Source organism: Nelumbo nucifera, chromosome 8 (assembly GCF_055504915.1).
Source record: "Nelumbo nucifera cultivar China Antique chromosome 8, China Antique-T2T, whole genome shotgun sequence".
In the NCBI taxonomy this organism is placed as follows: Eukaryota; Viridiplantae; Streptophyta; class Magnoliopsida; order Proteales; family Nelumbonaceae; genus Nelumbo; species Nelumbo nucifera.
In genome coordinates, this window is record NC_142656.1 from 53,033,938 (window position 1) to 53,061,325 (window position 27,388).

The following is a 27,388-nucleotide window of genomic DNA, read 5'->3' on the forward strand; positions in this document are numbered from 1 at the left end:
TCTCAGAATTTAATGTATAGATGACCCTGAAAATCCAATTCGACGCACCTCATACACCCCAGATTGTAGATTGTATTTATACTTTGAAACATGATCAAAATTCACAGGAGGGTCTCACTAAGCAACTTTTGGATTGACTACAGTAAGAATATGGCAAAATCTATTGTTTATACTAGAAAGGTAGAAATCTCTCTCAGGTTTCACTAAGCAACTTACCGTTCTATATAACTGCAAAGACCCTCCTACAATGCTAACCAAACAAGGGGTTCGACTATTATAGCGGAAAATTAACCAATCTGGTGGTTATTTATCAATTCCGGCAGCATAGGTTATTCTCCAAATGAGATGATCAATACGTTAGCGTTGGTCAATAATACAAAGAGTGATGGTACTGTAATTCCATTACTAGATCAAACGGTATTGATTTGTTAGGTAAAAAAATCAGTTGAAAGCTGAGTAGCATTGGTCGTTAAGGTATGCCAAGTCTGTCATCCCCTATCTCAAAGACCTGTACTGCAACATAAATTCCTTGTCCAATTCAAAACCTCTTGGTTTTCTTTAAACTGTGATTTTCTCCAGATTCAAACTGTAGTACATTTAGTTCTCAATTCAGTAGATTAGCCTCAAAAAAAGGCACCAAAAAAGAGAGTCCTATCTTAAGAATGAACAACAGTTTGTGGAGCCAAAGCCGATTCGGAGATTTTTATGAGCAAGGTTATCATCATAGATGAAATGATGAATCTTGCATTTGACTATTTTACAAGCCTTACCATATTTACAGACATGTTTACAGGAAAATGAAGACATACAGACACTCTTTCAAGTCAATATATTCCCCAACCTTGCATCTTCATCACTCAAGATAGCCCATTTGGGAGGTTTCAGTCATGCATGAATCATCTACACATTTGGAAATGAAGTTAAAAGCCAAAAGAACACTGTAAGGTTTTAACACATAGTCTGGTAGCTAATACAGAAACTCAATCTTATATATATATATATAAGAGATATAAAAAGATGGATATATATATAAGAGAGATAAAAAGATGGAATTTATTTTGGGAAGAGGGGGGGAGGAAGCAATAATATTACAAATGGAGGGGTGCATCTGGAATTTTATTTTATTTTATTTTTTTGATTGGCGTACATGTGAAGTCATTCATGGGAACATAAGAGTAGCCCCAATAGGTGATAAAATGAGAGAGTTGCGGTCAAGAAGCAACATGTCCAAAAAAAATGTGTGGCAGAAATGTGTATGATGAGATAGATGAGTGGAAAAACCAGAAAAGATAGGATCAAAACTGAAGTCATTCATGGGAACATAGGAGTAGCCCCAATAGGTGATAAAATGAGAGAAAGTAGACATACATGGTTTATTCACATGCATGGAAGACCAACAACAGCACCTACAAGAAGTGATTTGTTGCAAGTTGAAGACGCCAGAAGGGCCAGGTGTAGATTAAAAAAAAGACTTGGGTAGAAGTAAAAAATTATTTAAATGCCAATAATGTAACAATGGATATGGCTTTAAACAGAATGGAATGGCGAAACAGGACTCATGTAGCCAACCCCATATGGTTGGAATAAGGCTTGGATGATGACGATGATGCATCAATTGCCCACAAGAAAAACAGAAAGAACAGGTGAAGAAAGCAAGCATAAAAAGCAGATGGCCACCAAGTATTGCAACACAGGTGTCCCATAAAAAATTCATAAAAAAAAAGAAAAAAAAATGGTTTTGAACATATAAAAATAAAATCCCATACCTTAAGATGAGAAAGAGTTCAAATAACTATTCAATATGTGGGAAGAATATTTTTACCAGCTTAGAGGTATTTCTGCCCTTCAATGTCATCATTGCTGCTTCAGCAAAGGCTTGGGCTGCTTCTGCATCAGCTTCTGCAGCATCTGCCTCCCTTGCTGCCTCCTCAGCTTCTGCAATAGCTGCTTCTGCCTCTGCAACAGCTCGAGCAGCAGCAGCAGCAGCCTCCTCTGCGGTCATATTTCTCATCTTTGCTAGCTCAGCATCAATCTGGGATTTAGTAAGAATCTTGCTATCATACTTCTCTGCTCTTGAAGAATCCTTCTGCCTTTCCTCCAGGAGTAACAGGCCAGAGCTTCTTCTTCTTTCTGAGAAAGCCAAGCTTGGTGCAATCCTGTACTTGCGCTTTACCTGTCAAGAGAATGCCAAATTTGAAGATTAGAAACAGAAGATTGAAGATATGACAGAAACCAAAGTGATAACCATAGTGCAACAGTGCAACACCCATAAAGTCTCGAAAAATATTGCAAAGTTTTTGGCTAGATACTACTCATTCTCCAAGTCTTGCCTTATCTCCCTTCTGCACAAAGAACCTTAATGAGGGACAAATTCCTGAGGTAACATCACAATCCCTCTTCATCCACACACAAGACCCAGAAGTAAACAACCTATTATCCTACCAAATGAAACCACCATGTATCTTTACTCACCAGCTCATAGTACTCCTTCATTCATGCATAAATAGACAAATATAATAATAGTATAATATTAATGTAAAACGATTAAGGTGGTTAGAGCTAATGAACACCCGTAACCAGCTCGGTTTAACTTGTTAAGGACAGTGTTTTAAAAGCGCAAGGCGCAAGGGCCAATTTGCGCCTGAGGCGAGAGGTGCAAGGCAAAGCGCGTGCCTTTATGAAGCAAGGCACAAAAATACAAAAAAAAATGCTAAAAAATAAAAACATCAGATAATTCAAAAAATGCCAAAATTAAAAAAAAATGCAAAAAAAAAAATATTAAAGATGATATTAATAAGAAATGTAAACTTAAATGTTGAAATTAATAGTTTAAAAAACCTATTATCTAAAATTAAAATACATAAACATAACGTGTAAAGCATATTCAAATGAAAATTTAAAAATAAAATCAAACATATAAAACATTTTCAAGCATGTAAAGCCCACAATCTATTTTTTTCCTCAATTGCATTACTTCAAGTAATGTGATGTAAAACATATTGCATTCCTGATTCTTTAAAAAACCTATTATCTAAAACTAAAATACATAAACATAACATGTAAAGCATATTCAAATGAAAATTTAAAAATAAAATCAAACATATAAAACATTTTCAAGCATGTAAAGCCCATAATCTCTTGTTTTCCTCAATTGCATTACTTCAAGTAGCTAATGTGATGTAAAACATATTACATTCCTGATTCTACGAGTCGCCTTTGTGCCATGCCCCTCGAGGCAAGCCCAAACAAGTCCATGTGCCGTGTCTTAAATTCTTAATTCTCACACAAAAGATAATGATTTTATAATTTTAATTGCCTTTCAAGTAGATATTTTATTAAGATGAATGCATGAACAACATTAGCAAATAGGGGGTTCTTGGAGCTTTGGTGAGCAAGCGAATCGGAGGTGTGATTGGGGGTCCAAGGGCAGAGCCCCTGGCCCAACCACTGGGCTCAAAAAAAAACAAAAAAAAAACGTACAATTTTCAAAAGGCGCACGCCTGGCCAATGCACAAGGCGCACCAGGCATGCGCCTTTTGAAAGTCTTGCGCCTAAGACCTAAGCGAGGTGCCTACCCTAAAATGCACCTCACCTGTGCGCCTAAGGCGTGCCTTTTAAATCACTGGTTAAGGATAAGATGAACGAGAAATTGGAAAGAAGTGTGTCGTCTGCTCAAGGCAGATTTTTTTTATTTATCAATAACTGAATTACTTCATTAAAAATTAAAAGAAAAAAGATACAATACAATCAGGAAAGGAAGAGATAAACTCTCTTAGATCTCCCTAAAAAGAAATTTACAACAAAGACTAAAACAAACGATCTCTTCCCACTCCTTGTTTGGCCACTGCATCAGCAAAAGAATTGCCATCTCTTTTCACCCATTGCAATCTAACTTCCATACCAAGTGTCATCCACTTGAATTTCCTATTTCATTAAAATAATTCCACCAACTCACATCCTCGTTTTGCAGCCAGCTTATCACTAAATGTGAATCTCCTTCAATGATCAATTTCCAAACATTCAACTCCTTAGCCCTTATAACACCTTCCATTACGGCCAAGATTTGAGCCCTCAAAGAACCACAAACACCAATTGGAGCTGAAAAAAAGGCTAGAATTACACCTCCAATGCCTGAAGGACTGAGATTTCTAATGCAGGAGCTGAAGAATCAAATTTGGAATTTTCTAAAATTTTCTATAGTTTTGTATACTTGGACAGTATGGGTATTTTCATCATTTTAACTAGTCTTGTGTGGGGCCAGGGCTATAACATCTTGTTCCTCTAATTTAGTAGGGCTTATCTTTAATAATGCAGGAGCTGAAGAATCAAATTTGGAATTTTCTTAAATTTTCTATAGTTTTGTATACATGGACAGTATGGGTATTTTCGTCATTTTAACTAGTCCTGTGTGGGGCCTGGGCTATAACATCTTGTTCCTCTAGTTTAGTAGGGCTTGTTTTCAATTTTCAGTTTATTTGCATTAGTAGATAGGTGTATTCTCTTCTTTCTAAAGCTAGTGAATAAATGAATGAATGAAGATTTCTTTAGAGCAAGTTCTGTATGGAGTGATTCCTACAAACCCTAGAGTGATTCTAAGACCCCTTGGAGTGATTCCTTGGGATTTCCCTCTCATTTCTCTTTCTCCACCCCTTCTCCTCCCTCTCTCTCACACACACTCTCTTACTCTCTTTCTGTCTTGTGATAGTCTGTTCCAGCCCTACTGCATCAGTTTTGGTATCAGAGCATCAGGTTTCAAATGGCTCATTACCATGGTAGAAACATGAGAGGAAGATTAAGTGAACAAGCTAAAGAAGAGTTGTTGCTTGCACTTATTAATCAAGTGGACACCCTAGAAGCTCAAGTCAAAGTGTTGATGGAAGAACAAGTGTTCCACATGGAGAAACTGATGCAGTAGGGCAGGAACAGACTATCACAAGACAGAAAGAGAGAGTAAGAGAGAGAGAGAGAGAGAGAGAGAGTGGGGAGAAGGGGTGGAGAAGGAGAAATGAAAGAGAAATCCCAAGGAATCACTCTAAGGGGTCTTAGAATCACTCCATACAGAAAACTTGCTCTAAAGAAACCTTCATTCATTCATTCATTCATTCATTACCTTCAAAAGGAAGAGAATACATCTATTTATAGAGTGACATGTGTGGCCCGGAATAATGTTCACCATAATTACAAAAATGTCATTCCTTGTCTTGTGCATCAAGAAACACAATAACTTTCTATCTACTAATGCAAATAAACTGAAAATTGAAAGACAAGCCCTACTAAACTAGAGGAACAAGATGTTATAGCCCAGGCCCCACACAGGACGAGTTAAAATGACGAAAATACCCATACTGTCCAAGTATACAAAACTATAGAAATTTTAAGAAAATTCCAAATTTGATTCTTCAGCTCCTGCATTAATTTCCTTCACTACTACCATCAACTTTCAGTTTAATGAAGGCACCAACCAACAGGGACCAAGAACACCTGATAACAGCAGCATGAGGAGCTGAGTTTGCCACTTCCCACACAGGTCATGAGGATTGGATTCCTCTATCAGTAAGGTCAACTTAATAGATTTTGCCTGGTGAAGCTAGGTTGAAAGGATTTCCAATTGAGAGTCTGAGCATTCCCATCTTTCCAGCAATTTTATCTTGGCATCTTGTAATTGCATTGACTGAAGCTTATACCTTGTGAAGTTTGGAAAGTGAATCTCTAATTCAGATGAACAGTTGCTTGGTCATCAAGTCCAAACGAGGCATTTTAGATTTTTTGGGGGGAACACTAGGTGGACTTATCTTGTGAAACTATGCCTAGATCAATATTGGACCACTACTCCATAGTGTTAGCTCAAGAGAATTTAGTTGGACCAATCCCTTTGCATTTTGAGAATATATGGCTTATTCACCCTTCATTTGTTAGAAAAATCAATGATTGATGGGAGGAGAAAGTTGAAGCCAGATGGAAGGGATAGAGATTCTGCAAGAAGCTTCAGTAGTTGAAAGGGAGCCCAAATCCTATTTCCAGAAGGGTCAAGACTAACAACATCTAAGGCAGTAAACAAATCATGAGGTTATGGCTAATCAACTGGATAGTTTTTGGAGGCAAAAGTCTCATCAACTTTGGTTGGACCAGAAGACCGAAATACTTCCTATTTCCATAAGAGCCTCTACTGCTGATTTGTCTAGAGTGAGTGAGTGACCACTCTTTTTACCCCCAATTATTTGTCAGGAGAGGAAAATTTGATGTTGACAGCTATACCAACTCCGGAGGAAGTCCATCAAGTCCTTTTCAGTATAGGAAAGCTCAAATCCCTGGGGCCTGATGGTATGCCTGTTCTCATCTATCAAAAATTTTGGGTTCTTATGGGAAGTGAGATCGTAAAATTTGCCCAAGAATTCTTTGCCAATAAAAATTACCTTTTTTTAAAGAATCAAGATTAAAAAAAAAAATGTGCTAATTATCTTAAGTCTCATACATGGGGTTCAGGGTACCTGGCCTTAAAGTTAGATATGGCTAAAGCCTACGACTTCTGTTGGCCATCCTCTCAGCTTTAGGTTTTTCTCCTGACTTCTGTGCCATTGTTAAGGAACGTATTTCCTCTGTCTCCTATTCTGTGCTGATTAAAGGCATCCCAAAAAGATACTTCTACCCTTCTAGATGTCTCAGATAACCTCTTTCCCCCTATCTTTTCATTCTAGCTATGGAGGGTTTCTCTCATATGATTTGTAAGGCTGAAGAGGAAGGATTAATTAAAGAAAACAAATTTTCCAGAAATACCCCTTTTGGTCTTTCATTTTGCAGACAACGTCATGCTTTTCTTGAGGATGCATAAGGATGAGCTGGATAATTTAAAAATTCTGCCTAGCCAGGCCTCCTGTCTAGCAAGAACATACACCTGAGATGCCAAAGGATGATCCGACGACAATTACACATAGGCAATCTTTCTCCTCCCTCTAAGTACTTGGGTGTCCCAATCATCTGGAATAGAAGAAAGCATGATTCTCTAGATTTTGTCATCAATAACTTAATAGCCAAGTTAAGCCAGTGGAAGGCTTCTACCCTCCCACAAGCTGGTAAACCAGTCCTAATCCAATCAGTTCTCCAATCTTCCCCTATTCATTGTATGAGTGAGTATCATGAGTTTCCCAGCTAAAACAACTGATCAAATACAAAACCATGAGGGATTTTTAGTGAACTTTACTTAAAATAGCCATAAATTTCAGTGGTGTTATTGGAATAAATTTTGTCAACCAAAAAGTCTTGGGGGCCTAGGATTCAGAGTCACTAAGAAGCTAGTTTGGAGGTTCCTTACTGAACAACATTCTCTTTCTGCTTTGCTGTAGAAATCCAAGTATGTACTGAAGCATAAGTATTTCCCCTTTCTCATTAAATCCTCTGCTCCTTTCAGGAAGTCTGTTGCCCTGATTATTAGGGAATTTCATAAGGAGGTACGGTATCTGGTAAACCCCTCTTCTCATGAAGGGATCCACCACCTCCCTTGAATCAGACAAACTGATACTTTTACATGTTTCCACAACCTGCTCCCCGCTCTTCTTATTCTATCACCTTTGAGGAGCTTATGGACCAGTAAGGTAACTGAAATCACAAACTGCCTTATCAACTTTTCCAACCTGATATCGTCATTCAGATTCTTAATACTTCTATTTACCTTCTGAATCATCAGTTCTTTGGGTTTGATGTCCAGGTAAGAATGGAAATTTTACATCCCAACAAGAACACCTAGCCATTTGGAAGTTACTGGTTCCTCCTCGCTATCATTTGTTCCTTTGGAGAGTTATTAATGGTTTTCTTCCAACTAAAGATAGACTAACCTCGTATTTGACTGAAAATCTGTGCTGTTTGTGGCTTGTGCCACCAAGAGATAGAATCTGCTGCGCATTTATTTTATGACTGGTTGTTTGTTTCTAATATTCTTTTTGCTTCAAAATGGAATCTTATACTCTCTAACATTTTCCGTGGTTCCTGGTTTAATTGTTTTATAGATTTAGCCCGAACCTTTAAAAGTCATTCGGATTGACAGAAATTATTAAGTTGGTTGGCTATTCTGTCTATTATATTTGGTTAGCTCATAATGAACTCATTTTAAAGATCATATTGTGAAACCCAATTGGATTCTCAACTGGGTTAACTCTTTGTTTAACTCCTTCCCAATTACTTTGAAGAATTCTTTGGCTCCAAGACCCCTCCTGTTATAGTGAGTGACCCAGGTCCCTTTGTATCGACTGTTTTCAGTTTCAGTTATACTATTTACGGATGGGGGAACCTCCTCCGCTAATGCCAGTTCTTATGGTGTATTGTGCTTTTTCTCGCCATACTTGTCTTATAGGGGCTTATGGCAGCCATTTTGTAAGCTCAGGGATGGCAGATGAAGCTGAACTCATGGCGGTCTATCAAGGATTAAAATTTACTGCTCAGAACTGCTGGGAACACATTTTGATTTGCTTAGATAGTCAAGATGTAATCCGTGCACTTCAAGGAGAGGGTAACTTTTAATATCATCAAGGGATTCCGCTTCTGGAACAGTTTGTATCTTTTAATATCAAGTAATATAGTTTGTTTATGCATCAAAGAAAAGGCTGTAAACAAATCCAATAAGGAAGCTACCTCTCATTCCCTAAGTACACATCTGAGCCCCAGGTCCCAAGCAACAGCGTTTGGAGAGTTTACAATGAATTTAGATGCAAGAGCACACTTGTAGGTAGAGAGGGCACACAAAAGAAGAAAATATGTACTTGAACAAGGACCCTCCCTAGTCACATATCCTCCCAGAATAAGACTTTGAGACCATTCCAAGCATCATATCTAATAAAGTTGATAAAAGTAGACAAAACAGTGATGATAGGTCTTCATGGGAAGCAAAGGAATCCCTACACAGAAATTAGCATCCTAACCATTTCTATACAAACCCATGAATGCTTGTGCCACAGCCTATCCTATTCCAACGGAAACCTCCCCCCCATCTCCTTGCTCCTACTCATTATGTCCCATCTTATTGGATGATCCTTCCTGGAATCAACCATCTCCCAAAGAAAGGAACAAGGAGATGGTAATTGAGTTCATCACAATTAGGGTAGCAAATTGGACCAAAACATTGGATGTCTTCTCACCTTTTACAACAGATGACATTATCAGGAAGATGGGAGAACCTCATCTGAAAAGGTTGTGGTTCAAAAATGTTGGATACCATCTGAGAGGGGTTTCATAAAGTTTACTTTGATGACAGCAATTTTGGAAAGAGGGGTCTTTAGAGATGAGGATAGTCAGGTAATGGCAATGTTTTCTGCCCCAGTTGGAGTAGGAGACTACAAGAGGAGAGCTCTTGGCTGTCTTTAGGTATTGCAGTGGGCAAGAGAAATGGACATGAATAGAGTTTTAAAGTGAAATCATTAGGGGGAAGTAATAGAGACTACTCGCCAGAAAGGTACCAACCAGCTGGTTGGTAAGGTCTCCTGCTGGTCGTAGTGGAGACTTGGGATCAAATCCCGCCTGCACCTAGGTTGGGGGATGGGCTACCCCCCCGGTTGTGTAGCCCTTCAAAAGAAATTAAAAAAAAAAAAAAAAAAAAGAGACTACTCTCCAGTCTCCATGGGGTGTACGAAAGCTATATGCATATCCTTTGCAGTCTATAATTAATAAAATTCATGTTAATTATAAAAGAAGTGGCACTTCTGAACCCTCACTATTCCTCTTTCTTTCATTTTCACTACATGATCTGACCACTTTGTCTTACCCCAATGGTCCAACGTTCTATCTAATATAGTAATAAGGCATTTCTGATCTTCTCATCTTATGATTAGAATAAAATTCTCCCTTCGGTTTTATTGTTGTGTGTCAATTATGTAACAGACCAAGAAACTTGAGAATATGAAAGAAAAGGAATTTTGGAAAGATGTATACCAATATATCAAAAGAATGGTATGACTAGCAAAGTTTCCTGTTCCTGCACATGTAGTAATCAATCATGTTGCTTGAATGCTAAATTCCTAGGATTGCCGTACATGATTGACAATCAAGAAATTATGTGACTTTTGGCCTACCTTCATGATAAAAATGTACGATAAGATTGCACAAGCTTGATTGGCTATCAATCACCTAAAGCAGCATGCAATTGGTATTCAAGAAAGATCATTTCCCACATGGAAACCAATCAATTTTCCTAGAATCATTCCTAAGAGATATGGTGCACGAATTATTACCTTAATTAATTTTCCACTTGCAGTCAAATATTTCAACTTTGCTGACAATAGCCTTTTGAAGTTTGGTGGTGCCCAGTATTGATCCTACATAATGAAAATGAAAAAAGGTTACAAAATAATGAAAATCAATAAAGGGTGGAGTTGCATGCTGTGCTTCATGGACTACAATGGGAAAGAGAAATGAATTGACTAATCTAATCTAATCACATAGGGTAACTCTGAGGCTGTAACTGCGTGGTTGAAAATTAGTGAGAAGGCGGGATAGGCTTTAGGAATGAAGTTAAACAGATCAATTGGTTGGTAAGGAACATGAATGTCAAAATACAATGGGTTCAACATTCTGCAAATGGAATGGCTGATAATTTAGCAAAGCAAGGGGCTTTTACAAATCAACTGTATTGGGCTTGCCTATAATCTGTGTATCTTACCAGGGGTAGGGTAACAATCGCTACCCCACTCAGGTTGTTTGTAGTGCATTGTAATATTTCTGATATCTCATAATAAAAATGTTCAATTGTTTATCAAAAGAAAATAATGAAAATCAATAACAGTTAGACATTAGAACTGTTTTAAAAACAATTAAGATGATGAGAAGCATTTCATTTATAGGAAGAACAAGTTGAAACACTTGCTATGAAACTTGAGTTAAACATTGCATATAGTCTCCATTAAACTTTAATATAAGAGGATTTACATTGGTATTTATCAAGCTTGACAAAACAATAAATTTAATTAGTCGTGTGAGGGCAGAGATTGATCAAGCAATGGTAGACCAAACTTGTATTCTATCACCATCCTTATTGAGCAGGTTCAAAAAAAGGTCATTGTGCAGAGAAGCTTGGATAAAAGAAGGTGGGGTGGTTTAAATGTGAAGGCTTCAATGCAGAGGGAAGGTTTGATGTTTAAAAGGGCTCTTTTATGAAAAAGTGTGAGAAGAGGAAAAGAAGGGAAAGACATGTGGGAATGGGTGGTTACGAGATTTGTGAGAGATGAGGGTTCAAAGTCCTTGGGAGATAGAGTGGTTCCAGTTGATTTAAGGGATATACTCCGATTACAAAATTGAAGTCAATTCAACTTGTCATGTACAAAGTTGAAGCCTTTTTTTAATTAATAATCAAAAGAGATGAATACAAGAGAGAGTTCATCGTACAAAAAGATTCTGTACATATGAACACCATTAGGGCTCACCAAAAAAAATAGCATTCAGAAAAGAAGAAGAGAGAGAGACATCCTTAAAGAGAAGATTGATAGACAGTCATGATCCCAAGCTTCCAATGATCTGATTAATCAACATCTCTTAATTTTGCTTTTGATCAAACACTCTCCTGTTCATTTCACCTCAGACAGCCCAAATTACAGCCAAAGGAATTGCTGCCCATAAAATCTTCCCTTCCTTGAACATGCCTCCAACCTTCCAGCTTTCAAAAAGGAGCTTCACTGACATAGGCATACAGATTTGGAGGCATATGGCTTTGAGAAAATAAGACCAGAATATTGAAGAGAACTTACAGTGAATGAAGAGATTGTTAGAAGTCTCTGGTTCTTGGTTGCAAAGCACACACCTTAAATCAGGCAACACCAATCCTTTTTTGATCAACATGTCCTTTGTGAGACATTTCTCTTTGGCTGCCAACCAAGATAAAATTTTGATTTTCGAAGGGGCAACCCCCACCCCAAATTGCTAAGCTAGGGAAAGAGCTGGTGTGCCGATCTCAGGCCTTTGTAAAAAGATTTGATTCAAAAGGCACCTAACTTTGACCATTGCCGTAACCGTTGATCTGGCAGTGGTGAATTTAATCTTAAATTCTGTAATAAGGAGAGCAGTTCAATTATTTGAGCCAGTTCCCAGACATTAAAGTTTCTTCTAAAAGAAGGGCACCACAGCACTGAATCTCCTTGCAGGTGTAAGAAGCAGAAACTGAAATCTCTTTATCAGAAGCCAGCGAAAACAAATCAGGGAAGACTTCCATTAAAGGCACATCCGCAAACCAGTTATCCTTCCAAAACATTAGTCTGCCACCCTCTCCTGCCTTGTATTTAATCCCCTCCAGAAAGTGGGGGTAAGCTTTGCAGATGCCTCTCCAAACACCACAGCCATAGGGGCAATCAGAATTGGCTATGCACCCCACCCATTATTGAGGAACCCATATTTTTGTGCAATGATTTTCCTCCACAGATCAAATTTGGAGCCATTTTCATAGGCACATAATCAGATAATCCCACAAATAGCAGCAAGTGTGGGGTATGACCATGGGAATGTCTGTGCCAGATAGCTCAACAGTGGTGGAGATTGAAATCAACCAAACCAGTGGAGTTCAACAAGTCAAAGTAACTCTCCAATTCAGGCAGTTTTGTTGAAATTGTAGAAGGAAAGTTGGGCATAGACTTGGGTAGAAGAAGGTCTGGAGTAAGTGAGGAAGGAGTGATGCAAGAGGAGGGAGTTAGAAGCAAAAGATATCTGGATCTAAAAAGATAAAATCGTTGGATGTGATAAGACCCAGAAAGAAGAATGATGTTAATGAGTCAAGTTAATTTTTCGAGAAAAATACGGTGTTAGAATTGGAAAAAGGAAATCAATAAGGAATTTAAAGAGGTGAAAAAGCTTAAGGAAAACTCTCTAGCAGTCAATAGATTTAGAAGGAAGAGAAAGCATCGAGAGATTAAGTTTTCAAATGTCTACACAAGATTCAAAAGGGTCACCTTGGAATTGGGCCAAACAAGAAGACACAAAAACATAAAAGGTTTGTAAAGAAGAAATATAAAGCTCCCAACCTGGCTACATTGGGTTTTGAGGGCATTCTCTTGTGGGAACAATATGGTTTTATGCATTCCAGCTTTTTCTCTGTATGGGTTTGGGTATCCTATTAGAATTTACTGTCCTGATAGTTATTTGCCAGGGATCAGGTTGTTTGGCTTTGGGTGTTTTTTTTTTCTTTTTATTTTATTGGGTAGAGGGTAGGGATTCTTGTTATTTTATTGAGTTGACTGTTTTGTCAAGGAAGTAAAGCAGGGTTAGGAGTCTTCTTTTCTGTTCTTTCAAGTGATCTCTTGTCACCTTCCTTGTATTAATTTCTTTTTCTTTTAGTAATTTTTATTTTATTAGCAAAATATCTAAAAAGATCAAACCAAGGGTATCTAGCACATATGACTAAGATCAAACCAAGGGCAGTTGGCACATATGACTAAGGCCTTCCCCACTTGAAGGAGTCTTTGAGGGGTGGGGCCAAGTAATAAATTCAAAAGACTGTATAAGAGGAAAAGGGCGACAGTGAAAGTAAAAGATAATCACAAGGGGAGGTTGGAAGTTTCATCATCCAAGACAAATCAAGATCGTTCAGAATAGGGGGAAGTTAACCCTTTGAAGGAAATAATTCGGATACGTAGAAGTGAATGTTCGAAGGGGAAAGAGAGTGGTGACGACTAGATCATTGATCAATCAAGACCTGTAGAAAAGAAATTAGTAGGGGTGTTCACAAGAAAAACCAAATTGATCTGATCCAAGCCGACCCGGTTGGTTTCTCAAAACTTTTGGTCATTCTCGGTTTATAAATATAAACAACCCAATTGGTCGGGTTGGTTTCGGTTTTCAAATCGGAAAACCAAAACTAACCCGAACTGAACCGACTATGGCTAGTGGAGTCTAATACTTCTGGTTTTGGTATAGAAACAATAGGACTCCCTCCATTTTTAAGACTGTATACAATACTCGTTACAAATATAGACAGTTGGGCTCCACTTTAGTTATTACTTTTTTTGCATTAGTCTTGAAATTGGATACGGTTGGGCTCCCCTTCATTCATTACTTTTTTGCAATGTCTTGAAGTTGAAGAGACTAACACAAAAATGGCAACTATCTTTTGGTTTGGGGTAATATAGAGGCAGCACTCAACAGCCCATATGACTTAGAAAAAGATGGTGTTTGACTCAAACACGCAATGAGCCAAATCAGCCAATGAGAGTCATATACAATAGGAAAAGGAGACTAAAAATCAATAAATCACCTAGGATAACCAATTGACCATCCCCAAACCGGCCCAACCAAACCAAAAAGTCGTCCCTTCATGTTTGGGTCACTTTTCCCTTATAACCAGTCGGTTTCGGGTTACTTGTTTATCAAACTGACCAGGTTGGTTCGGTTGAGCAAGAAACCTACAACCGACCCAAGAGGAATTAGGCAAGGGGATCATTTTCCAACCTTAAGAGGAATTAGGCAAGGGGATCCACTCTCTCCTTTTCTCTTCACATTGATTGTTGATGTGTTTGGGAGACTCATAGAAATGGCAGATTCTAGAAGCCTAATAAAGGGATTGAGGGTGGGAAGAAAACAAATAGCGATTACTCACTTATAGTTTGCTGATGATACTATTCTTTTTTGTGAAAAATGTGAGATTAGCCAAGTGAGGAACTTGAAAATCGTGGTGCAAATCTTTGAAAGACTGTCCAACCTGAAAATCAATATGGATAAGAGTTGCTTGTTGGGAGTGAATATGGAGGAAAAGGAGATAACAGAAAGTGCAGGCATCTTGGGTTATACTATGTCACAGTGGCCTATGACTTATTTGGGGTTACCTTCAGGAGATATCCAAGAAGGAATAATTTCTAGGACCCTGTGGGGTACAACGGTTCACCAAGAGGTTGGCATTGTGGAAGAGTAATCATTTGTCCCTAGGAGGAAGAATCACTTTAATCAAATCTACTTTAGCCAATCTACCTATTTACTACTTATCGGTGTTTGGAATACTAGTTGGGGTAAGTAAAAGCATAGGGAAGGGGAAGCTGATGAGTAATTCTTTGTGGGAGCAAGGGATGACAAGAAAGATCATAGGGTAAGTTGGGAGATGGTGTGTAAAGTAAGAGATATGGAGGATTAGGTCTTGGGAACATATAGGAGTGAAATATGGCATTGTTGGGGAAATGGTTGTGGAGACTGCCAATTGATAGAGGTAAGTTGTGGGCAAAGGTAATAGTTAGCATCCATGGATTTGCGATGGAAGGTTGGGACTCTAGAACTTCGGCTAAGGCTACAAGAGTTTCTCATTGTAAATCCATTTGTGATATTTTGCCTCTCTTTTCAGGAAATATTCAGGAGTGGAATGTGGTTGTGCTTGCAAAATGGCTTTGGAGGTTGCATTGATAGGGACAAGCTATGGGTGAAAATGATTATCAGTATTCATGGTCTTGCAGCTAACAGTTGGGATGTTGGTGTGTTGGCCAAGGCTACAAGAGCTTCCCCTTGGAAGTCTATTCATGCCATCCTTCCTTCATTTTTACCGTTTGTCGAGTATAACCCTTGCTCTGGTAATACTGTTAAATTTTGGAGCACTTATGGTTGGGTAATGCAACTCTCAAAGAGCAATTTCCCTCAAGTTTTGCAATTTCAAACTAGAAGAATGAACCTATTGCCTCATTTATTAACCTTCCAATTCAACCTCTGGTTTTGTCTGGGACTTGGGCCTTAGGAGGGGTCATAGAGATTGTGAGGCCAACAATGCCATTACCTTGATACAAAAGCTTGAGAGAATGTATTTGGACCCATCGGGTAATTTTTCTTGTGCTTCTTTCTTCCTATCCCTAATCCAGACTAATGATAGCTAGGGCCAACTTTTCCCAATTAATGAGATTTGGAGTAAGCCTATTCCACCTAGGATTGGTCGCTTTTGTTGGGAAGTGATTCTTGGTAGGGGCAATACTTATGACTTGCTCCAAAGGAAAAGACCTAACTGATGCTTTTGTTCTTCCAATTTGGGATTGGTTTCTTTGCTTATTTGGGTGCAGACAAGGTTCAAAGTATCGGATATGCTTAGCGTATTGGGAAGGCAATTTTAAGATACACATCGAGATACGACTTGGATACGCATGCGTATCGGAGAAAAATTATGATATGCATAGAACCAGCCATATCATAGTCAAACATACATGAACATCTAAACAATGTTCATTAAAACTATAATCACATCAATATTTAATAATTCAATTCAACACATGTAACATAATCCAACACAAGATATTAATGTCTAATAATTAAAAAGTATTTGATTTTAATTCATACAAAAAATCAACAAAAAAATCATATTTGAAGAAAAAATATCAAATGATCTATGTATATAATAGATCAGCCATATATTACAATAAAAATAATTAATTAATATTTGTTTTTAATTCTGAAAATTACAAAAAAGATCAACAAAAAAATCATATTTAAAGAAAAATTATCAAATGATATATGGATATGATAGATCAGACATATATTAAGAATATATTCAATCCTTATGGGAAAGTTACAATAAAAAATAATTAATTAGTATTTGTTTTTAATTCTGAAAATTACAAAAAAATCATATTTGAAGAAAAAATATCAAATGATCTATGGATATAATAGACCAGTCATATATTAAGAATATATTCAAGCCTTATGGGCAAATTACAATAAAAAATAAATAATTTATATTTATATTTAATTCTGAAGTTGTAGAAAATTGTGCAAAAAAGTTGTATGGAAGAATTAGGTGAAAAAAGGTTTCTGCATGTTTAATGGGTTAAGGAAACTAGTAGAAATTAATGGTTCCGGGCTTGTTAAGGGTGCTTTGAGGAGATTTTCCTCCATTGTGTTGGGCGGGTCAGGTTTTGCTTGGTCAGATTTGTTTTTGTTATAATTTTTTTTCTGTTCTTTTCTGCGCTGATTTCTCATCACCTAGAGTTGTATGTGATCCTTGTAATGTTAATAATATTTTCTTTTCTATTTATCTTGAAAAAATAAAGTTGAGAAGGAAAACTTTTAGCTGCAGTTTGACTAGAAGAAATACCTCAATGTATAAAGCAATAGAGGTCTTGTTTGAACCACTGGGATCCTTCAAATTGGTTATAGCTTCCAATATAAGATTGTCCAACCTACAAACATGAAAGGAAGCACAACGTCCTGAGAGTCACCATGAATACAAGACACAATGTCTATAATAAATAGTAAACTACCATCCTTAGAATGCTCATATATGACAATAATACTACTGTAGCTGTACAGAATTTCACTTTCACCATTAAAAGGAATACTTGATCCTCCACAGTAAGTAGCATATTCATTAGTAGCAGAGTCTTTAGGTTGTCCTACATCTAGCTGGCTTTTGAAATATCTGGGAATGTCATTAGGAGCCAACCCAAAGGAGGGAAGGTTTTGGAATCCCATTGTAGAAAATAGTGCAAAAAGTTGGTGGTATCTTTCTCTTGGAGGTCTTATCACTTGAGGGATTTCTTGTATAAGCCAGGTGAAGGAAGAAAGGATCATGTGGTTAAGTGGGAACTAGTAATCCCAATTTCAAGTGTAACCTTCCCCTACTTGTGGGTTAGGACTTTCAGCAAACATCGGGTTGTAGCTTTAATTCCCAAAACACTTTTTTTATCAGCAAAACAGAAATGATTCATCAAATTAATAGGATGTGTACAACAAGAAGTTGTGGGTAGACGAAAAGTCCACAGAAATCCCACTAATTACAATACATTCCCAAGCTTAACCCAACAAAGAAATTCATTGATTACAAACAAGCCCCAAAGGACCCAAAGGAAATCCCACCGACTATAACATAGCCCAAAACATAGATTGCCTTTCCATCTTATTTGAATTTCCATGTCTTAAGAAGCCTGCTTAAAGGACCTGAGCTCATTTCTTAACCTCCAGATTGCACTTTCCCCTTTTTTTTCAGCCAGTTTACAACAACTTTTGAGTCCTCTTCAATAATCAATCTGTTAATCCCCAACTCTTTAGCTTTCTCAACACCAAATACTGCTGCCTTCAGTTCTGAATTCACCACATCACCATGCAGAATAGGGCCTAAGAACATGGCAACAATATTTCCATTCTCTTCCCTTATTACCCCACCAATACCTGATGGGTCAAGGTTTACCAAACAGCTACCATCAAAGTTTAGTTTCTTCCACCCAACATCCAGAGGGGACCAAAATTCAGTTACAATAGTTCTTCTAGAAGCAACGTTTGTAATTGTTCCTCATTATCTGGAAAAGTCTTCTGTCTTAAAATCTGCAAACATTTTCAAAGTTTTCACCTAATGTGCCACCCTTATAGTTATCACTTCAATCACAGAATAATCAAATATCCACATATTTCTTTCCTCCCAGATTGTCCAAGCCATTGCTGCTCTAGTGCACCTTCCCATCACTTTGCCTCTCCTTTAGAGCACCTGAATATGTTGGAGCTAAATAGACCTTCTAGATTAGCAGGAGGAATCCAGCTGCAACCAAACAAAGAGGAAAACCACTCCCAAATAAAGTTAGCAAAAGGACAGGAGATAAAGAGATGAAAGGCAGTATCACCATTCAGCATACATAAGGAGCACCAGTTTGGGGACAAGCACCAAATTGATCTTTTTCTCTGAAGCAAGTCACAAGTGTTAATGGAACCATGGAAAACTTCCCAACAGAAAGCACTGGCTTTAGGAGGCATGGGCCAAAACCAACTTTCCTTAACAGGGAAAGAAGGAGAGGAAGAAGTCGCAACAAGAGAGTTCACGAAAGATATGCAAGAAAAAGAACTTGACTGATTGAGGGTCCAAACTCTAGAATCTGAAACACTATCCCCCAAAACCACTGAATTCAACAAGTTAACAAAGGTAGAGACACTAGAAATTTCGGATTGTCTTAGATTTCTAGTGAAACCCAACAAGGGGGAGTCCCCAAGCCAAATGTCCTCCCAGAATCTGATTTTCTGACCCAAAGCCAAGTCATGCCTTATGTGGGGAATAAACAGAGGAAGGATGTCATGGATGGCCTTCCAGGGAACAGCCAAGGTAGCTCTCCGCAAGCAGCACGCATCCCAACCATTTTTTCCCAAAACACTTTTCTAGTGTAATCTTCCCCTCCTAGAACTAGTAAGCCCAATTTCTTGCTAACTTGGAGTCCAGTTTCCACCACCTTTTCCACATTCAACTTTTTCTCTACTTTTCAAACTCTATCAAGCTCCACTCCTTCCTCTTCAGCTTCATCATCTTCCTCTTCTAAACTATCCTCTTCCCCTAACAATGCCCTTTCTTTTGCCAGAGCTTTTTCAGTAAATTCTGCGGGCTTATCTCTTTTGTAACGACAAACTGGAAATAGGTTCAAAAGATTCTCAACAATAAGTCTCTAAGCAAGCAAGTTTTGCCTTCAATTTTTTACTTCTGTACACTCTCTCGAATTTGCTACTTGGGCCTGCGCTTATGAGCCTGTCTTTCAACCTGGAGAAGACTTTAACTCTTACCAACTTGATCACTTACAGTATCCTCTTCAGAAACAACTGATCTCAATATTGAAGTCAAATGAACATCCAAAAGAGAAGCCTCATTTAGTTTTTTTTTTTTTTATGAGTAAGCCTCATCGAGTTCTTGCGAACCAACTTTGTTCCTAATATCTTGAATTTCTGCACCTTGTCATCGCCTAGGCAGCGCCTAGGTGATGGATTTTTTGTATGTAGAAAACATAGATCCTAGGGTAGTTCCCTAGGTATCATAACCACATTTCCTTAATAATTATTTATAATTTTCATAAGAAAAGTATAGAGTTCATGTTAAAGTATAGAAAATCAACATATTAATGAGAAGAAAAAGAAGGAAAAGAAAATTCAAAAAAAAAAATATATAGGGGCTGAACCCTTATTTTTGTTATAGGAAAAGAAAAAAAGAAAAAGTAGTAGTAGTAATAGAAAATGTGTTGATTAGACAAATTTTTAAGTTCTTCCTTACTTATTGGTTCAGGTTTTAAATTCTTTGAGGGTTCAATACAGCATTTAGCAATATTTGTATTGATTAAACCCTAACAAATAAGAAAATAATAAAAAGAAATTAGTATATAAACACACAATGAATATTTTAGTATAATAGCGCCTATTTTATAATTATAATGTCAAAAAACTAAAGAATAAAAAAGTATTTTATAATACATAGTACAAAACTGCTTGACAATTAGGTGAGACGAGCCTCAAAGGGTGCCTTGTCGCCTAGGCGTTGCCTTGACAGCTATGCCCATCACTTTGTCCTCTTGACAAGGTCCAAACCTTTCATGTCCAGGACTCAAAAAGAATGAACTGTTTTCTTGGTTGACCTTTGTTACCACTGATTCCCAAATATCATCAGCTTTCCAGTTCTTTAGTGTGATCAGCTCTCCTATCCTTCATATGATTGCTTTTGAATTTACTCTTAGGGATCGCAAGTCTACGCCTAGTTGAATTGTTGAAACTCAGACATGTCAATTTACCTATCCTGAAATGAGGCTTTCCCTTTGTCTTCCCACCGTGCCCCACACAAGGAAAAGAAGAAAAGACCAAACAAAGGGTCTATCAAAGTAAGAGAGCTTGCACTACTCACATTCTTTTTAAATGAAAAAATTGGCCCAGCCTCAAAAACATTTGGCCCATAGCTTACCGGCCCAAAACTTCTAATACCAGTATGGGTCCCAGCTCTAGGCCCACCAACTTTACACCTTGAGCCTAAAGTATGCCTCATGTGACCACTACTTAGGTTCTCACATGAGCCTATAGTGTCTTTAACTCACCAAGATTTTTGTCCTTGTTCTTCAAAATAGTGGCTTCTCCCTAGTGGTTCAGATGGAGCCATATGCCTTCACACAACCCCTTGTTTGCCTTAGCCTATGTTGGGTCCCATAACGGATCAGATGTGAACTCCTTTTAACAATATCAACAAAAGATGGAAAACCCACACCCAAGGGGCTAAATTCAAATTTATTTTAAATAACTTTCTTTCCCAAGCCTACCTCGACTTTACCCCCTTCAACCGACTATTTAGCTTCTAAAAATGTCTTCACAGTCGGAACAATTTATCTCCCCATTCTTCTTCCACCATGTATCCCTCATATTCCAGCTCATCATCTTCTTCATCCTCCCGGCTCTCTCTTCACAACAATGCTTCAAGTTCCATCATTACCCAAACTTTAGTCCAAAACCCATTAGAGATAACTTCCACCAATTGAGGTACTTTGTCAGGCTTCACTCCAGCGATTTTAACCTTCGCAGCACGAAGATTACTAGTATTAGTCACTACAAGAACGCCACCCAACACTCTTGCAATCATTTCTTAGGCAAATTTCTTCCAAAGATTAAAGGGGGAGTCCAACCAATTCAATCACAAAGGCACCAGTATCCAACTCCTTTCTGTTGCAGGATGAAGACCAGCTCTCAATTAAAACTTCCCCCAAACTAGTTTTCATGGTTCTAAAACCCTGCACATTATCTCCTATGTCCAAAATGGCACTCCTGTTATCAAAAGGAAAGATTGAAACTCTGGTACTGACTTCTAGCTTAGACATAATCGCTTTCAAGATTAATCCCCAATTGGTCACCTCCTTTCTAGACTTGATGATCAACTTTTTCTCCCACCCATCACTGTCATTCTCCAATAGCAACTTCTGCACTTTACTGGAGTTAATAACTGCAAGGTTCTCAAGAGTCTCTGCTTGTCGGCTATCCATAGCAACTCCTCTGCTATCACCTGTCTCACTTGAAGCCCCTAAAGGCTTCAGTTGGATGGCTTTCAAAACTGTACCACCGGTCTCACCCACCTTGTATGCAAACTAATTGTTTTTTGTTACAAGGATCTCATGCAACCATTGGAGATCGCAATATCCCATCGATAATGAGAGATAAGTATGGTCTTGCTGAACTCGGCTAGTAAGGACCATGCATTGTCATCAGAGATTGTGGTATCTCATCAATAATGTGATATATAAGTACTTATTTCAGGACTTGATTAGTGCAAGTACCATGATGAGGTACTCCAAGGAACAGGTGCCTAGAGGCATCCGGATCGAGACATGTAGGTAGCGAAGGCCAGGGAGACTGTGGCATCGTGCTCAATAGTACCTGATACCTTCTAGGACACGTGTTGCCTCCTAAATGGCCCCTAAATACGTGGTTTAGCTGACTTGTAATGCCTTGGGACACGTTCTTGCTCAAGGAAGACATGGAATTTGCTCCTTGCCTGTTCGTTAAAGTGAGAAAGATTCTAGAAAGGTATAAGGCTATGAGCCATGAACATTGCATGTGACCTTCTCCTATAGATAGGAGACTAAGGCCCTTGCAGAAGTACCTCTCTCCAACCTTCAACACCTGGCCCCGATTACCGACTATTCGTGTTTTAATCCCATTTTCAGAGCTCTTGGACTATCCTTATCCTGTTAGCTTACAGAGGCAATAACGAAATAAATTGCATAGTGTGTGTGTGTGTGTGTGTGTGTGTGTGTGTGTGTGTGTAAATATTGCAGTACATTAACTCACAAAAAAGACACATAAAAATCAGGTTAAACAAACTCTAATGTTGGTAGGAGGACCTATGCTTAAAGATAAATTCCCCTCTCTATTCTCTCTCTCATCATATGTCCAAATGGTTTTATATTTGATTGCATGTCCAACTCCCCTCGAGGTGTGGTTTGGAATCTGGGTTTGAGACGAGGGCTTAGGGACTTTGAAACCCCACAAGCATTGCCCTTACTCCTTAATTTAATCCTTAAAAGAAGTTTTCTTTGATCCCTCTAAACAAGACTCACCCTCAGCTCCACCAGTTTATTCTCTTGTGCCCCATTCTCTGTCGGCCTCACCTCCAACCACTCCCTCAACTATTGCAAACCTATTAAGGTCATTTTGTGAGGGCCAGTACTACCGAGGATCAAGCACTCTGTCGACAGTTTTTTCATAGCAAAATAAACATGTGTTGGACTTGCTAATCTCCTGCAATTTGTCTCTGCTATTTGCTAACATATTTTCTCATTGTTTGGGTGCAGGTGGTCTCCTCTGAATGGCCTTAAAAACCTGTATGATGCTTTATTCTTCCTTCCTATCTTCAATGACAAAGAAAATGGATTGAGGAAAATCATTGATAATATCTATATCAAGGTGCCACATCAGTCAGAACCATGGAGCTCCTTGCACTGTACACAATAGATGATCATCAAAAATTGGAAAAAAGTTGCTGATTCTGCCACACCCAGAACATGAGTACATGATGAATGGTGTCCACCACAACAGCCCCCTTACATTAGGCTGAACTTTGACAGTTGCAGCATATGCAACCCTGGACCATCAAGACTATGATGAGTGATTAGAAACCACATGGGAGATATTATGGTTATCTAGTCTGCACCTATTGGTGTTAAGGATTCAATTGGGAAAAACTTAAGGCTATTCTAACATATATTAAAAGGGATAAGCTTATGAGGTGCAGAAATATAACTGTCAAAGGGGATTAAAGGTTATAACAGGTTGGCTGGGAAGCAATGAGGAGGATCCTTGGATGCACGGATATGAGATCAGAGAAGCTAAAGAACTAATGAAGGGATTGGGATCAGTCAAGTGGATCCCTAGGTCTACCAAGAGTTTAGCAGATGGGTTGGCTAAATAGGGGGTGACAAAGAATAAGTTGTCTTGGGAATTGTAATCAATACTGAAAATTCAGAACGATGGTTAGCTGAGGTCGGCAATCCGATGACTGCTATGTGCATTAACTTTCATTCCAATTAATACAATTTTTACAGTTACTGATTTTAAAAAGAAGGGGAAAAAACTCCAATGCAGCGTCCAAAATATTTTTGCCATAAGATATCCTTCACCACTCTAACAGTTCTTTTATTTAGAAATTTTCCATCACTAAAATATAAATAACGACATACTTATTTTTAGATAGAAATCCAGATGAATTGAAGATATTAAATAGCACAAAAACCATACAAATGGTCATAATGCATTCTAAAGATCAGTGTTATTTTTGTGCAGATCGTCATCCCACATATACAATGATGTGGCTAAGAATTCTGATTTCTAGGGTCAATAATTGTGAATTCATCCAACAAAATTCAGGATATAGGAGAAGCCAAATAGTTAGCATTACAACCTTGCAGGCAAGGTCATCTCAAAGAGGGCTGGATATAATGGTTCAATTGTTAATGATATATACAATTACACATTTATCTAGGTTAGAATAGAAATCTAAAGGTGTTAAGTAATTCTATACTTAAAATAGAAAGTATCGGCTAAATGGATGAAGTTAGGTAAAAAAAATATCTATTTAGAAGGGCATTGAGATTGCATGCAATTGTAGACTACAAGATAGATAAACTACGGTTGAAAGATGAAAGTAAGTACCATAGTTTAAGGTGCCAAGGCGAGGCTAGGTGATGGGGGCGGGGCACCGGGGCACCTTGTTGCCTAGGCACACTATGAATCCTATAGAAATTCCCTAGGTTCCATAGCTAGCCACAACCATCTTTCGCTAGTAAATGTCTATAATCTTTATAAAAAAAAATGTACGAAATTCATTTAAAACATACAAAACTAACAGATTCATGAAAAAATTGGAAGAAAGAATAGAAATTTCAGAAACTAGCAAGGCTGAGCCCCTATTTTTGTCCTAGGAAAAGAAGAAAAGAAAGGATGAAAGGAAGAAAATTAATTAATATTTGTTGAACTGGACAAAATTTTGAGTTCTTCCTCACTTATCAGCTCAGGTTTTGAAGTCCTCAAGGGTTCAATACAGCATACATTTTGATTGAACCCTAACAAAAGGAAAATAATAAAAAAACTAATACTTTAACTCACAAACAGAACAACTAAGCTTAAAATGTTTCTTTTAATATTATAAATATCAGAAAATTAATACAAAAGTATATATTAGCACCATGTATAAAATACCTTGGTGATTAAGTGAAGCAACCTTCCATGAGCGCCTTGTCATCTAGGCATTGCCTTGACAACTATGATAAATAATTAACTGAAGTTGAACAATTTGTTCATAGGGAGGTACCCTATTCTATCTTGAAATGACCTTTTCCCACCTTATTCTTCTAATTCTTCCTTCTATTTTTCATGATTTAATTCAATCTTAGAAACATCAAATCATCAACCAATTAAATCTAATAAAGCTTAAACATTAATTTCCATCAATATTTGAAACAGAAAGGCACCTAAAAGTTCCAGTAGAACAAACATCAACTAATTAATATCAAATATTAAGTCCACCAATATTTACATGCAACAGCTTGAATCAAACTAGTAGCTAAAACACAATTCAGGAAATTAGAAGCAAGTCTACCTTGACAATATTGATCTTTTGGGGCCATCAATCTGCAACGCTCCACCAGAGATTGCAAGGGGCTTGACATCAACAATTTCCTCATCGCTTCGAACTACTGTACTAAGAGCCATTGGGTTATCATCATATTTAGGGATCTGTTGACTCCTTTTAAGTGCTAACCGAGCTTTCTCCCTAGATCCCCAACCATTTGCCGTCACACTCATATTCCTCCACTTGTCCTATGCGTAGTCAGACCACAGATATTAATTCCCATATTAATATACTCTAAATACTACAATTGATGTTATCAGGGAATTGATGTTTTCACTATATTACAATATTGATTATTGAAACCACCCAACATTGTCAAGTTCTACAATACAAAAATGGAAACTCATTCAGCATCAAATCTGGAAGAATTAAAGAATTGAAGTTCTCATGGTGCATACAACTAGCTTCTCTTTCTTTTTTTTTTCCTTGTTTCTGGTGGGGTGGGGGTCTGTGGGTTGCTAGATAAGGCGTGTGATTTTAGCAACCAGACTCATTAGAATGGGCTTGGCCGCCATAGTTTTCTCTATATCATGAAACCAGAAATCTATTGAACATGTCCAGCTCCAGCATTGATGTACAGTAATTACTCAGATTATTTTAGCAGGCAATTGATATTTTATCGACATCATGTAAACTACCCACCATTCAACCAGATCAAACTCTACCAAAAAAAATTCTAAAAGCGAAACCAAAAAATTGTTAAGCATCCACTCTCTGAGAAGAACTAGCTTTAGTTTCAGACATTTGAAGAGGCAAATACCTTGAGATCAACATTTGAACGCAAAGACAAGACACCGCTGAATTCTGGGTCTTTGAGTATTGTGCGCCATTTGCCTGCCCCATGCTTTAATACTCCGGCCTTAAGGGCCGCTTCTTCTTCTGCAGTCCACTTCTGCTTTGGAGCACCCATTAACAGGAGCCCCCCAAAATCGTTCAACAAGAATCTAAATTGCCAAACCGAATCTGCTGTATCATCACAAAACCCCAGAAGCAAAAAAGTAAATCACAAAACACCACTTGGAAAATTTATCCAAAAATGATCCATAAATTAAACGATGCCAACGGAATTGACATCAACATACCTTTTCATTTATCAATGGTGGAGGAAAATTTTAGTCTAACTGCATATCAGGATGTAAATGTTAGCCTGTTTAATTCGATGAGTTCGCTTCTTGGGGGCTTAGGAAGACGGAGACGCTTCGATTGTGGCAGATAAGAGATGGGTTTTCGGTCAGGCTTCGAAGGCGGAGGACGAAGAAAGGAGAAATCCTTCTACGACAACATTCGGTCAGACGGTTTAGAGTGCTTCCCCGGAAGTAACCCCAAATGACAATCAAGTGAGGAGAATAGAGGGGGGCTTCAGGCCTGTTCCTTCAGATGAATCAGTGTGCGAAATCTTTGAATGAGGCAGGAAACCTTCAACTCGCGTTTAAGGGTGGTTACCTCGTACCGAGAGGCATTTGGTTGAGCTTTTGTTTTTAACAAGTGCCTGTTTGGGAGGGTTGTCACTTTTTGACGCAGTGGTGGCTTCTGGCTTTACAAGGTGGGCCCCACACGGAAAGCCGCTCAATCAAAACCAATAGCACATTTGATTTACGGTCAGTTTGTTGCATTCGGAAAGTCGATAATTTTTTGGGTAAATCTCTTAAACTATCCTACTGATCACGAAATTGATAAATTGTTCGTTTATTATTTAGATATTTAAGCTACCCTTAATTTTTTGACAATCGACACGCTTTTAAATACTAACAAAAAAATGAAATATCGAATTTATCCTTCACTATTCATCAAAATTTCAAAATAAAACTCAACTTACTATATAGACTAGTTCATTTTGCCCTTGTTCACTACTCGATAAACATGATTCTATTCTCAGCAGCCTCTTCTCAATGACCTCAAGTAAGGATATTATAAGTGCTTAAACTTGAAAGCAATGTTGTTTCTTTCACTGAGAATTCTTGTGGCGGGGGTTGAGAGCATATGAGCAAGCTCTAAAGCTGGTCAAGGTTCTTGGTTATGAGACCGAGTTTTCCACCTATTTTGGCCAATAAACCAAGCCGCCAC

At 38.0% G+C, this 27,388-nt stretch overlaps 1 protein-coding gene across 2 annotated transcripts; it reads right to left on the reverse strand.

Annotated features, from left to right (window-relative positions):
• Positions 1–514: 514 nt before the first annotated feature.
• Positions 515–26,808, reverse strand: LOC104601593 (telomere repeat-binding factor 1-like). Of its 2 annotated transcripts, none has more exons than XM_010264988.3 (7): positions 26,407–26,808; positions 26,085–26,290; positions 25,292–25,512; positions 17,018–17,102; positions 10,215–10,298; positions 1,823–2,173; positions 515–900 (listed from the first exon to the last, which is right to left on the reverse strand). In XM_010264988.3, the coding sequence occupies exons 2-7, from the start codon at positions 26,232–26,234 to the stop codon at positions 886–888; spliced, it is 906 nt and encodes a 301-aa protein (XP_010263290.1). In that variant the 5' UTR covers positions 26,235–26,290; positions 26,407–26,808; the 3' UTR covers positions 515–885. The 2 variants fall into 2 exon arrangements, with proteins under 2 accessions (XP_010263290.1, XP_010263289.1); XM_010264987.3 differs by having other exon boundaries at positions 26,085–26,287; positions 26,407–26,807.
• Between the last annotated feature and the right edge of the window lie 580 nt (positions 26,809–27,388).